At 49.8% G+C, this 13,694-nt stretch overlaps 5 protein-coding genes and 2 non-coding genes across 7 annotated transcripts; 3 read left to right on the top strand and 4 right to left on the bottom strand.

Moving 5' to 3' along the window:
- Positions 1-1,471: 1,471 nt before the first annotated feature.
- BO94DRAFT_t174 lies at positions 1,472-1,542 on the bottom strand. Its single transcript has one exon. It is a non-coding gene; the product is annotated as a tRNA-Gly (tRNA).
- Positions 1,543-1,923: 381 nt separating this feature from the next.
- BO94DRAFT_597322 (BTB/POZ domain-containing protein) lies at positions 1,924-2,508 on the top strand (the record flags this gene model as incomplete). The annotated part of the gene is made up of 1 exon (XM_025616271.1): positions 1,924-2,508. The coding sequence occupies one exon, from the start codon at positions 1,924-1,926 to the stop codon at positions 2,506-2,508; it is 585 nt and encodes a 194-aa protein (XP_025467187.1).
- A 440-nt stretch (positions 2,509-2,948) lies between these two features.
- On the top strand, positions 2,949-3,671 carry BO94DRAFT_546819 (BTB/POZ domain-containing protein; the record flags this gene model as incomplete). Its single annotated transcript, XM_025613309.1, has 1 exon — positions 2,949-3,671. The coding sequence occupies one exon, from the start codon at positions 2,949-2,951 to the stop codon at positions 3,669-3,671; it is 723 nt and encodes a 240-aa protein (XP_025467186.1).
- Positions 3,672-4,175: 504 nt separating this feature from the next.
- BO94DRAFT_517830 (putative aryl-alcohol dehydrogenase) lies at positions 4,176-5,448 on the bottom strand (the record flags this gene model as incomplete). The annotated part of the gene is made up of 3 exons (XM_025610010.1): positions 5,013-5,448; positions 4,691-4,955; positions 4,176-4,626 (listed from the first exon to the last, which is right to left on the bottom strand). Exons 1-3 carry the CDS (start codon positions 5,434-5,436, stop codon positions 4,176-4,178), a joined length of 1,140 nt encoding a protein of 379 aa, XP_025467185.1. The 5' UTR covers positions 5,437-5,448.
- A 1,808-nt stretch (positions 5,449-7,256) lies between these two features.
- Positions 7,257-8,648, top strand: BO94DRAFT_557043 (S-adenosyl-L-methionine-dependent methyltransferase; the record flags this gene model as incomplete). The annotated part of the gene is made up of 5 exons (XM_025613913.1): positions 7,257-7,427; positions 7,474-7,603; positions 7,665-7,788; positions 7,840-8,279; positions 8,332-8,648. The coding sequence occupies 5 exons, from the start codon at positions 7,257-7,259 to the stop codon at positions 8,646-8,648; spliced, it is 1,182 nt and encodes a 393-aa protein (XP_025467184.1).
- A 1,222-nt stretch (positions 8,649-9,870) lies between these two features.
- BO94DRAFT_t173 lies at positions 9,871-9,944 on the bottom strand. Its single transcript has one exon. It is a non-coding gene; the product is annotated as a tRNA-Ile (tRNA).
- A 546-nt stretch (positions 9,945-10,490) lies between these two features.
- Positions 10,491-12,706, bottom strand: BO94DRAFT_597318 (GMC family oxidoreductase; the record flags this gene model as incomplete). The annotated part of the gene is made up of 5 exons (XM_025616270.1): positions 10,491-10,649; positions 10,723-10,785; positions 10,891-12,262; positions 12,309-12,350; positions 12,395-12,706. 5 exons carry the CDS (start codon positions 12,704-12,706, stop codon positions 10,603-10,605), a joined length of 1,836 nt encoding a protein of 611 aa, XP_025467183.1. The 3' UTR covers positions 10,491-10,602.
- Between the last annotated feature and the right edge of the window lie 988 nt (positions 12,707-13,694).

Raw genomic sequence — 13,694 nt, 5'->3', positions numbered from 1 at the left:
CACCAAGCTAGCGACAACATCAAACGAACGACCTTGCTAATACCGACACCCTCTCTGCAGACCCTCCACACCATCATCACCAACCCACCAACCCCCCACTCCCCTCCCCTCCCTAAACAAGACATCAATACCCCCATCAATTCCACCTATACAGCACAGCATCAAGATCTTCAACAGACTGCTGCGACTTCTTAATCAAAGCATTAATCCTTCTATTCATATCCCGCCCATGCGCCTCTCTCAACTCAACAACCAACAACGCAATGTACTCCATCAACTTGTCCCGTTTCTTCCAGACATCAACCAAGTCCACTTCCTTGGCTCGCTTCAAATCATCGGTAGATTCTTCGTTAATGATTCTTAGTTTGTTTGTCTCGTCGAGGTGGTTCGCGATGTTGGAGTCGGACATTGTGGGTTTGGAATGTAGGTGGTATGGGTAATAGGGGCTGGCTGGAGACGAAGACAAGACTGGAAGATGGATGGTTTACTTTGTACTCTGGGGGGACCGGGGGAGAGATGGCTATATATATCTGTTGTTGTGTTGGCGGGGTCGGAATTTGACTTTGGAAGGATCCGTGCGGTGTCGGTATTGAGTCTATGTATAGTAGGGATATACCGGGGGGCTGGAGAAGTAGGATAGGATAAAGGGAAAAGAGTTTATTTGGTTCTATAACTCAAGTGAGGCGTGAAAGTAGAGGACGTGGGTAGGATGATGTAGGGTGTTGAGGTCAATTGACTATTGAATATAGGATGGAGGTCTTTGGAACTGGAGACTCTCCATTTGGGCATTGAGGGAAAGAGATATTTTGCGAGAGATGTTGGCTGAGAAGTATCTTTTATGGGAATAGACTTTGCGGGTGTGTGTTTACTTGGCGACCCCTCTGCTGATAAAGAGAAGTGTGAGGGAAAATACAAGGCGATGAAGAAGTGGACAAAGGGAACCTGATGTTAATCAAAACAAAGACAGTCCGAACAATGCATTATCTACTCTACTCGTTGCTGGTTAGGATGATAGGATAGTCACATTCCGATGAGGTTCCGAGTTGGTTATCTTAGTGACGATGCCCCCATGTTTATAGATATAAAGCTCCTCGTGTTCGTTATGGCGGTATGAGCGTGGAGTTGAAGAGTGTAATAAGATAATGTAAAGAAGAAAGATGAACAGGACAAGCAAGAGAAGCCCCCCGGATTGTCAGTCAGTGACCAGCTCGTCAGTCTAGTCGGTTGGTCGACTGGTAGGTTGGGTGGTCTCTGATATCTGATGAAAGAGGTGTGAGACCTTCCGATTTCATGCAAAGGAGCGAGATGAATTTCTGTATTATTGATGTTGAATGGATGAAACGCATGGGGAGGGTGCCTGAAAGGTCAAAGAACAAAGACGGTTGTTGTCGACAAAGAAACTCGATCATTGTGAAGCAAAACAATGACCAAGATTGGTTGGTTCGGTTTCTGAAATAAAAAAGAATCATTGTGCATCATCCGTGAATCGAACACGGGCCTCATCGATGGCAACGATGAATTCTACCACTAGACCAATGATGCTTCTTGATGGAAACTTATTTCTTTAATAGAAACACGTAGTTGAGTTTCCTTTCTTAAGTTATCGTGCGGGCGCATAATGCACTCCCTTATGGGCTTTGTGCGAATTAGTTGCTGATGACACCACCACTAATGATGATCAGTTCGCTGCTTCCATACCAGTGGGATACAATCCCCTGAGCTATCTAATTTATCACTATCAGAAAGGCCTTTCTGGCCATATCATATCTGATGTCTGGTCCACAATTTGATGTCACTCTTAGCTACTAGACCGACACATGATGCATACGTGACATACACAACCCCAAGTCAATATATAGCACTTTCCCCACTTCAGTTTCTAAGAGGTTGGTCTCACTCACAACACAGCCAAAGAGTACGACAATGGCATCCAGCACACCCTCCTGCGACTCCCCGGAAGGACAGATTGTCTTGGAAGTGGGAGGGCAGACCTTTAAAACACTCCGCGAAACACTGGTGCATCAAAGTACCTTTTTTGCATCTCTTCTTTCTGGTCGATGGAATTCCAAGTCTCCCGACGGTTCGTACTATGTCGATGCTGATCCCAACCTATTTGAGCACGTCCTCCGATACCTTCGTCGTGGAGTCTTCCCGATCTTCTACGACTATGACAAGTGCCGCCACGACTATCACATGTATTTGGCCCTTCTTGGTGAGGCTAGGTACTTTGGGATTCACAGCTTGGGGGATTGGCTGAAAAATGAAGGATATCACGACGCTGTGGAGGTCAGTCTAACACTGAAGACGATATCCGATACTCGTCGCCATCACGAATCTCTACCGCCGTGTGGACATGTTGAGCATCAATTGATCCGTCAGGAGGACAAGATTTACCAGTACTGTAATGGCGACGAAAACAAGCTCGCAGGCTGTGAGGTCAAGACTAGATATCAACTTCTTCTAGTGAAAAGGTTCATACGGTTCAATCCTAGGAAGTGTCTAATGTAACTAGCGAGATTCTTTAAAACTATTATCTGAACCTTTCTGTAGATAGAATCCAATTACTTGCATCGTGAGCTGTGTAGGGGACGAGAATTGGTGATATCAAGCTAATTAGGAGCAAGGCTGGATACAAGAGAATTGTGTATACATTCATCATTTCCATGTGCGATTGTAATGAATGAATTAGACATAGTCTGCCATCTAGGCCAGTTGCCGTCCATCAAGCAGATCATCATTCATTGGGTCCCGCGCTTCAATGCCAAAGTTCCTAAATGATGACATGCACACATCATCAATCGGACTTGAAGATCGGACTTGAATCCCACCATACAAATGACCCCGTCCTTCCAGAACCAGTTCACTATAATCCACGCAGCGGGCATTCCCTCCTGACTCCTCATACTCCTCTCTCCCCAGCTCATTTACGCAGCACACCCATCACCACCATGACCACTCCATCCCCCTCATCCCCTCCAGACCGCCGCCTCACCCTCCAAGTCGGCGAACGCATCTTCACAACCACCCGCTCCACCCTAAGCGAAAGCACCTTCTTGGACTCCCTTCTCTCCAGCCGATGGACCAGCAACGCCCTCCCCGACGGAAGCTACTTCATCGACGTGGATCCCACTCTCTTTGAACACATCCTGCGTTACCTCCGACGGGGCATCTATCCGCTCTTCTACTCGCCAGACAAAGGCCATGACTACGCTCTCTATGCCGCACTCCTCGAAGAAGCACGCTATCTCGGAATTCTGAAATTGCAGACTTGGCTGGAAGAGAAACGGTACCTGAATGCTGTGGAAGTGAGCACCTGGATGGAGACAATTGATGATGGGGATACAAGCTTTCTGGAGAAGACAAGACCGGCCAATGAGTGGATGGAACTTTATCCTGAGTGGGGTGTTAAGAAAACTTATCTCTGTCCGAGGAGGATTGTGGTGCATCGTGGGTCGCCTGGGGCGTGTGGACGACAGTGTCGCAATGCGAGAGGTGATAGAGAGGATAAGTATGATGAGGAGCCGGTTTTGAAGCTTTTTGTGGTGCATAAGAAGGTGATTTTCAATGGGGATGTATTGAGGAGGCAAATGAGTGAGGATAATCAAGAGTCCAAGGAGGGAGCTCAGGATACTACATGGCTGCTGCGGTATACTTCTGTGAGTGGTACTTGATGAGAGTGCTTTCTTTCGTTTTCAGCGATCTTGGTGTTCAGCGCGGGTTGGTACAAGTTGAGATGCATGTGGTGCAACTATCTATGAACTGCATTCGCTTGTTGCCTTCAACTGTTTTTGGTTTGGAGTATGGCTTTTCATCAATATATCAATCTTTGGTTGATATGTGAGGCGGACTACGGTGGCCATCAGGCAAAGGCATTCCGTGCTTCATTGATTGCGATATCATAAAAAACTATCCTAAGTAAAAGCCGCCAGCTTTCTTCATGTCCAATCGCAAGAACTCGAAGACTAATGGTGCTTAATCGAAAGCATTTACCCGATCCTCAACTTGGGAACCCCATATGCCCGATGGCCGCTATAGTCCACCTCACCAAGTATCGCCTCGCATGGCATAACCACACCAGCCTGGAAGCTCTATGAATCCTTTCCAAGAAACTCAAAGTCCTTCATTCAAAACCTTCATCTACCTCCCACACCTTTCAATCCCCCCTGAACTAATCCTCACAAAGAAGTCAACTTCCTCGCATTCGGAAACTTAATCGCATTCGTCCTCGCAATCAAAAACGACTGCCCTGAGACATTGGGATCCGGCGGAACAAAATTATGCGGAAACCCAATATTGAAAGGCTTCACGCTCTCCAAATACCCAATTTGCTCATCCGTCAGCTTAATACTCAAAGCCTGGATATTATCCCTGAGATGCTCGATCCTCCTCCCACCCACAACAGGAAACACATTTCCCGCTTTGGACATGACATACGCCAGGGCGATAGCAGTAACCGACTCGATATTATGCTCCGAGGCAACCTTTGCCAGCGCCTCGCTCATCTTGACCTCGTCCTCGAGCTGATAGGGAGGTCGACCACCGAAATTGCGCAGGGTTTCTCCGGTAGATTCGCGGCGTTCGAGTTCAGCTTTGGTTTGGAATTTGCCTCCGCCGAGGACGTCCCATCTGTGCCACGGTTTTGGTTGAGTTAGCTTGCTGGATGTGGTTTTTGTGGTTTGGGGTGACTCACGGTGCAAGCGCCATACCAAAATGACGAGCCATGGGGATAATGTCGCGTTCAAAATCACGGTTCAAGACATTCCACCGTCCCTGGTAGATGCTGAAGGGGGTTTTACCGTGGGCTATGGCGTAGGTATTGGCCGCTGCAACCACCCAAGCAGGGGTGTCCGATGCTCCGAGGTATAGCACCTTGCCCTGCTCGACGAGGATATGTAGTGCGTCCATGATCTCCTTGATGGAGGTGGTGTAGTCCCAGTAGTGGATGTAATAGATGTCTTATGCGAATCCTATCAGCAAGTATCACCACCAAGGTTTAATTCACGTAGACTCACCAACATAATCAGTCTGCAACTTCCTCAATGAATCCCGAATCCCAACATGAATGCTACGGCGGGAATTTCCCGCAAAATTGGCTGCCTGGGGACCCCTTCCCACTTCATGACTGCGATAGTCCATGCTGAACTTGGTGGCCAGGACCAAGGAGTCACGGTTCTGGCGGGCCTGTATCCATTCCCCGATCCATTTCTCGGACTGCTCGTTCTGGTAGTTACTGGCGGCATCGATGATGTTTCCACCGGACTCGTAGAAGGTGTCGAGGAGTTTGAAGGCGGAAGGCTTGTTCATGGAGCCCATGAGACCTGCCCAGGCGTCACCGATGGACATGGCGCCTAGTTGGAGAGGGGAGACGCGAATGCCTGCGGTGGATGAGAGGATGCGGAGACGACCGAGCTCGGTTGGGGGGGTTGGTTCGGTCATGATGTATACTGATGGGTGGGCTATGGGTGTCGTCTGGTTTGGTGTCGCTTGGTTGTTGCAGAGTATTCATTGTAAGGGGTTTATAATATTATATCTGTATATAAGAGACGATAGAGCCCGACGGAGATAGATGACGGTGACCGGGACCGGATGTATGGCTATATCCGCGGTGTTTAGGGTTAGTCGGCACGGCAGCCGTGGCTGGCCGCTCATCCGAAGTCCCGCAGTGTTTCTACCTACTGTCTGTTCAACTGTATTCTAGCGCATTTTCTCTCCAACAACGAGCCAGTGGACTTGCGATGGAAGAAATCATGAAGGGATGACATGATCATTCTTGTGTAAACGGGTGAAGCGGGTTTTGATACGATGCATGGGTGTTGACAAACAACGGACCGGGAACGTATCATTGAAATTACAAGGTCTGAAAAGTGATTAGGTTCGCTCTGTTCTCCGAAAGCGAGCCATGATCCATATATTGTATTGTTAATTCAAGGTTTTCAGGATCACCATCGCTAGAAGGACTGTGAGTCTATGACATGTCATTCAATAATGTGACCAGTCAATTCATTATCGCCCTGGCAACTAGTTCAGAAGTAGTTGAATAATTCCATGTCTACTACAGGGCTGAGTACCAGATTTTTCGTGCACTAGTAGAATAGTCACTTATTCCTCTTAAGCGTGTTGATCATTGAAGACTTTTTCGGTTAGGTGTGAGACATAGATCGTGGAGAATGACCACCAACCAATCCGATTCCGGGGTTAATACCGGGCTTAGGAACCAATTCTGCCGATGCATATCCAGGTCAGATGCCTCTAGTGGTGACGCATAGGTAAGTTGACGGGCACCTCACAGTCATAGTGATCGTCCGATATAATGGTTTCATTTCAAGCGATGCCATGCCACTTATTGCAATGCATCTCTGACAACATAGTCAGCGCATGATCCGCGGATATTTCGGCTGCAGGATTGTTCAAAGCACCCCATATATGCAAGGGGATGGTTGATGCACGGTGATCAGCGGTATATATGTCATATCATGCTCTTGGAAGCAGTATCCCATTTCGGATGTTGATCTACATCAGTATGAGCTCTCGCCCGTTTCCCCTGAGAATTAAGTTTGGTGGCTGCTTCTGCAACATACCTTGGCCCACCGGTTATCCTCCAGAACATCGAAAGCAACCCCGCAGGGTATTGGTTTTATCAATCCCTGGACTGGAAAGCTGCATTTTGCCTGTCATGGGAAGGATCACCGTGCCGTCCCTCCCGAATTGATGTCACCTTCTCCATCAGCGAAAAGCTGATCTCAGTCGCTAGTGATGCAGGTCAGGGCTGGACTCGACACTAACGAGTTTTGGATTGAGATGAGCTCAAGCATCATCACTAGTCGACACTTACCCGGGATTTCAGCGATGAAATATGACGAGTGCCTTTAGATTATATTGGATCCAGCTGGCTCAAACCATTTGCCGACAGACGGAGAATCGGCATATCTCAGGAGTACTCATGTCTTCAGAGCCCCGGCGGGATGCCACGGGCCCCATAAAATTCCTATAGGTTACCTTCTGCTGATAAAATTACCTTCAATAGAGGCAGCTAGTTTATTTCAGCGACATACCAAGTCAGGAATTATGACAGGGTTCTTTGTATCTGACATGCATTCAATCGCGATCAATATTTCGCCGATCCCAGGTTTCTTCCACCAGCCTCTATTTGACACATAATCCACGTGTGATGACACTCCGAGCAATACATAAATTCCCCTCTCTGCAGAAACACCTCCGATTATTTGCTCCGTCCAACTTCTGAATCGATCGCAATCATGACCGCACACACCCAGCCCATCGAAACTGTTCTGACGACCTTAAACACCCTTACGGCCGAGAGCTTCGTCAACGATGGTGATCGGAACAAGGCTCTCCTCGCCGCATATGCGCTTGTCAGCCGACTCGAGACACCATGGGAGACAGTAGCAAGAATCGGCATGACACAGGTCCGTTCCTCCACCCTCTGCTCGAACAGCCAATAACCCATTACAGCCTGCCCTCGGGGCCAGCCTGAAAGTAGCCAAGGGCTTGCAGCTATTCGAGAAATGGCACGAACGGGGTGACAACGCAGAGAGCAGCAACGACCTAGCAACCATGGTCCATTGCGATCCTGTTCTCCTCGGTACATCCACACCCCACCCACAATAACCCTAAAACGACGCCGTCTAACCTAGCGGGTATAGCCCGCATCCTCCGCCACCTCGCAGCAAACCACATCCTCGAAGAAACCTCCCCCAATACCTTCAAACCAACCCCATTCTCGCTCTCCCTCCTCCAACCCATCTTCGGCGAATGGATCAACTTCCTGTACCTACCCTCCATCCCCCTCACCCTCAACCATTAACTCAACCCCAATAGTTACGACGCCACCCTCCCCTGCTACCTCCACCTCCCCACCTACCTCCACCAAACCTCCTACACCAACCCCACCTCCCCAACAACCGGAATCTTCCAATCCACCAAAAACTACCACGGCGATCTCTTCCAATACTACGCCTCTCACCCCCGCGAAGGCGCCTCCTTCAACCACGTCATGGGCGCCGTAATGGCCAACCAAGCCAGCTGGCTCGACATCATCCCGCCTGCCCACTTCCTGGAGAACTCGGACCCGAACTCACCTCTCATCGTCGACGTAGGAGGAAACATCGGCTACGACCTCGAGAAATTCCGTACCGCGTACCCACACACCGCGGAGCGACTCTACCTCCAGGACCTCGAGCCCGTGGTGAAGGTATCGAAGTGTCCGGATCCGGTGGTTAAGATGGTGCATGATTTTTTCGAGGAGCAGCCGGTTAGAGGTATATTTCTGGCCCAGATACATACTGTATTATTCTAATGTGGGATTGATAGGTTCAAGAATCTACTACCTCCACGGCGTATTACATGATTGGGCTGATGAGCCTGCGAAAAACATCCTAAAGATGTTAAGGGGCGCCTTGAAAGCAGGATATAGTCGACTGTTGGTCCATGATCATGTTGTTCCCGAGATGGAGGCCCATCCACATGCCACGGCGTATGATCTGACCATGATGGTGATGGTGGCTGGGAAGGAGCGGACGGAGACGGAGTGGCGGGGGTTGTTGGGGGAGGCGGGGTATCGGGTGGTGAGGGTTTGGAGGTCGGCGTTGGCGACGCAGGCGATTTTGGAGGCTGAGGTTGCAGAGTAGTGCAGTGTTTTATGAGGGTGGTTGTTTTGTGCTTAATGGGGTGGTATGCTTATGTCGTCAGTTTAGACGCATGATCTGATACGCAATGCCCCAAGAATGGTATGGAAAACTGCATTTTGAATACCGGTAAGGACCAAACATACCTGTTTTTGTAGTCTTTCACATATATCGGTATTATCCTATAAATTCTATCCAATAAAATGGACTAATCTCTCCATCGAGCCCAAGTTATGGAAGATCCCTGCGTATAGGAATTTTCCTACGAAACTCAAGAAATCTTTCTTTGTTCTATCAAAATCTCCCAGCTAGAACAAAGGAGATGTCTCTGGGCTAGGAGAACAATTACAAAGATGACCAGACCCCAACTTATTCATTTCCCCTATATAAGTAGGTAGCTCCTCATCCATAACCCACCTCATATCATGCAAATTTCATCTCCATTCCCTCCTTGATTTCCCACCCAACCCACCTTATAAAAGAAGAAAATGCCCCAGCCCACCACCCTGGACAGACATCCCCAACCCAACTATCACCCAAAGACTCCCCATTCCCAATCCCACTCCCACTCCCATTCCTATAACCTCCGCTCCACATCCACCCCCTCACCACCCACCCCTCGCCCCATAACCCCCCCACCCAACTCCAACTCCCACCCCCCTCACATATCCGAATACACCCACCTCATCCACAGAATCCGCGCCAACCGGAAACTATTCCACGAATGGCGAATCGATGACGAAAAGCTCTCCCGAATTACCGGGGAACCTTTTCTTTGGGGTACATGTCCGATACTCAAGGCTTGGGAGCGAGATGTGCGGATATTGAGGCGCTACGAACGGAATTATCTTCGGAGGATGAGGAACGTTGGGTAGGAAGGGGGGCGTGGGGAAAAGAGGCGAGAATGGGTTGTCGGGGTTGTTGGAGGGGGTGGAGGATGTGGAAGATGTGGATGAGGGGGTAGGGAGGGAGATTGAGCTTGTGTTATTGCCTAAGGGGAAATGAAGATAGGTATGGAGATGTGGATGGGGATGTGAATTGATATGGTTTCTGGCCGGGGGTGTCTATATAGATTATTATATATAGGGAGAGAGGAGGGTGGTTGATGATCATGGATATGTCTGACCACTTCAATCCGACGATTTCACCTTTTTTGTGTATGGGTGGGTGGGTCTGTTATGGATCTATCCGTATCTCTAGCATAAAAAGATGCTGATCAAAAAGATGGTCCCAGAGGGGCTCGAACCCTCGACTTTAACGTTATTAGCGTTACGCTCTAACCAACTGAGCTATGGGACCTGGTTGATGCAACGGACTTGATTGATGGGATTATGTTTGGGGGTTGGGTATTCTTATGCATTTGTCGTTGGGGTCAAGGTAGGTTGATGGGGTGGTAGGATGTAATTGGAAGGGTGTTGGTTTGGCTGTGGTTCAAGGTGAATTGTCGGTCGTGTTTTTACGATGGAGTGAATAGTATGGAATGGGATAAAGTCTCTGAGTGAGCAGATTTTTAGCTGTGTGGGATTTACATGGTCGTGTGCATGTGCTGGGATGAAATAAATATACAACCACCATTGCCATGCATCAGGAACAACGCATTAAACCACTCGAGGAACAATTCCTGCCTTGCACACACTCATCCAGAAGAACACACTAGTAGTCCCAATAAACTCATTTGTTGGTTTCACAGCTAGATTCGTGGCTGTACTACCGCCACACTTTATTTCAACTTTCAGTTGCGCCGTTGTGCAACACAACTAGACAGGGGTGGGTAACCCTAATTCAACCACATTGTACCTACTCACGCAGACATTGCAGTGGCATCAAACAATCCAAATCTATCTCTATAACATGAAACTAGACTAAATCGATGTAAGTAACAAGCAATTCTATATCCATGACACGACCATTTTATCACACCCATCGTACAATCCATACCCCTGGGCCGGACGCAAATTCACCGGCCCTTTTTGATATCATCAGCGATCTTTTCTGCTAGCATATCTATCCAATATTCATGTTAGTTGATAGTCCAATCTACTACAGGAGGAAAAAGAAAGAACAAAAGAAAACTCACAAATAGTAGCCTGCGGCAATCCCGGAGGTAGAAACGGAAACGCAGAGGCGTCGACGACGCGCACTATGTATTATCAATTAGCACTTATCCTCGCTCGCGACCCTGGTTATCTCGAAAAAGCAAGAAATCAATCAACGAGTAAGCGAGGGCGAGAAAAGGAATACTCACAACCCTCCACCCCAAACACTCTCGCCCGATTATCCACCACCGCCCATGGATCCTCTTTCCTCCCCATCCGACACGACGTACTCGCATGGTACATAGTATTAAAGCTTTTTTGAATTTGAGCAAAGATCTCCTCATCCGTACTCACTTCACTACCCGGATAATACTCCTCTCCGATCGTCACGTTCTTCATAACGGGCGCTTCCAGAATCTGTCTCAGCCGCTTGAACGCCGCCACTACCATCTCGACATCCTGCTCCGTAGTTAACCAGTTTGGGTTAATCAACGGCGGGTCAGACATTCTCGAGGAAGAGATGCTGACGTTTCCGCGGGAGGATGGAGCAATCAGTGTGGCCAGCAGCGTAGCGTATTGATATCCGTCCGTCGGCGCAGAAGCAGTCCTGGACTCAAAGTCCCCCACAAAGTCAGGGAGAGTGAGGTATTGGACCTCTGGCCAGTCCGAAGGTAGACGAGAGAGATCAGCGCGAGTGGTGTTGGAGAAGGAGGTGCGGAGGGGGGCGGGCAGTTTCTCGTAGCCGGCGAAGTCGCCCCCGGGACTGGCGAGGGGACCGGTACCGTTTGCGTTGAACTCCGCAGTGGCCAGGGCGTTGGCATCGCCGTATTGCAGGGCGGAGGAGGTCTCAACGTTAACTCGGTAGGCGATTCCGAAGAAGGGATGGTCGCTCATGTTTTGGCCCACACCTGGGCGGTCCGCGACAAGAGGGATGTTGTGTTGCTTGAGCAGCGAGGCGGGACCAACGCCAGAAACGAGAAGGAGCTGAGGGCTTTGAAAAGCCCCGGCGGAGAGGATGATCTCACGGCGGGCATGGAGAGTCGTGGTTATGTTGGTGGGCTGGGTGGTGTTGGTGAGGGAGGTGATTTTGACGGCGCGGGCGACGCGGTGCGGGTCGAAGAGGATGCGTTCGGCCAGGCTGAGGTCGAAGATATGTAGGTTCAGTCGGTTGGCAGCCCTGGCAAGAAAGGTGGTTGCGGCGGAGGCTCGATGGCCGGTGGTCGGATCGATGGTCAAAGCCACCCAGGAAGAGCCGTTCAGGTGGCCATTAGTGAAGGGCTCGGTGGACCGGATGCCCATGGCATTCATGGCGATGGAGATCCAAGTGCTAAAGCTCTGGGCCCAGGAGGGAAAGGTGATGTGCAGCGGCCCCCCCGTGGAGATGGAGTTAGGGGCCTCGGTGGTGGCGTTGGCAAGGCGGAGCTGTGTGTTGGCGGGAGTGAAGTTCAAGCTCTTGCGGTAATAGTACGACGAGGCATTGTAGGCGTACGAGGCATCGCCCACGGTGTCGGCCCACAGCTGCAGCGATCCTTCGGTGGCTTGGGTATAGCCCATGTAGTTCAGGTTGGTGCAGCCACCAAGCTGAGCGGTTAGCGGGTGACAATTAGGGCTGGGATGAGATGCCTACCGACTTGCCGCGGCTGTAGTGAATGGATTGCCCGTTGACTCCCTGTTGTTGTGAGTAAAAGAAATAAATGGAGGAGGGTGACATACAGCCTGCGGAGTAGTGACAAACCCCCATTCCACCTTGGGGTTCGTGTCGCTAGGCGATTTGCCATTGTAGTAAAAGTCATGTCCCGGAATCTGGCTCTGGTTGCCCGTCACCAACTCGGACCAGGTACCTGCCTCGACGATGGCCACGGAGACAGACGGATCCTCTGACAGGCGACTGGCCACGGTCAGTCCAGCCGAGCCAGCCCCGACGACGATGTAGTCAAAAGTCACGGAGGAGAGATTATGAGGGACGGCACTGGCAACGCGCAGTCCGAAGGCCGCTAATGCCGCGAGGAACTTGAATGCGGTCATGTCTGGTTGCCACTGGATCAGTGGACTGAATAGTTGCTAATCAAACTGAAATAGATAAGATAGGCTTGTCCACAAGGTAAGGCTAAAATCGATACAGGAACAGTGATGTATGACTTGGACACACCGAACACAAACGACACAACCCCTTTTATACTTATCCCCGTCCATGGACATCCAGCAAGACTACACCTCAGTAATTGAAACGCTTTCGAGCCATGATGCTCAGAATAACCTCCATCGCTTACGAAGGATTCAAAAATACGACCGGGCACAGGCATAAAGGTTACACACGTCCCATCCTGTCAGCTGACGCAATCTCAAAAGGATCCAGATCGACCGGGTGAAACACGTTGTTGGACATCCCACGTGGAGACGGGCAAGCTGGCCCCCAACAGCTCGGATACGGAGCTTATTGCATGGCTGCAGGGACGGAACTGGCAGGGCCCATCTCGGCAGTTGGCCAGCGGCAACAATGGCATTGTTTCCTGTTAGCCGCCGTAAGCAGAAACCTTATCTGCTCAGCCACTTTTGCCAGTTATCGTCACACCAACATAGTTTCATAACTTCAACTCTGGTCGTAACTCCTCTCAGCACCAGATTCTGACTTTCCGTCGATGCTGGACGTCTGACTGATCCATTATAGAAGCTGATCCCGCCCTGCATCAGCATCAGCACCACACTCACCGTTCCAACAACAGAAAATACGCGCCTCTACCTCAGCCGGCTTATCTATGAAATTTCACTGCCCGGGGCCAACGCTTCGTGCGCAAATATACTTTTTCTCGTCTCCCAGAGTGATTGCCACGTTGTCTTTGACGTGGCGTCTGCAGTACTGAAGTTTGATCACCACGAGATGATCATGTGACAAGCATGTTTCTGTGCTGACATCAGCGGACTTAGCAGTCGCAGCTTCATCGGAGCCATTGTATGTGCATGGTCTTGACCAAGGGTGATTTATTTGAATACAATCATACACAGCAATCATTGG

This window comes from Aspergillus sclerotioniger (assembly GCF_003184525.1).
Source record: "Aspergillus sclerotioniger CBS 115572 chromosome Unknown BO94scaffold_15, whole genome shotgun sequence".
NCBI lineage: Eukaryota > Fungi > Ascomycota > Eurotiomycetes > Eurotiales > Aspergillaceae > Aspergillus > Aspergillus sclerotioniger.
The sequence above is the reverse complement of the archived record's forward strand: the minus strand, read 5'-3'. Positions and strand labels throughout refer to the sequence as shown.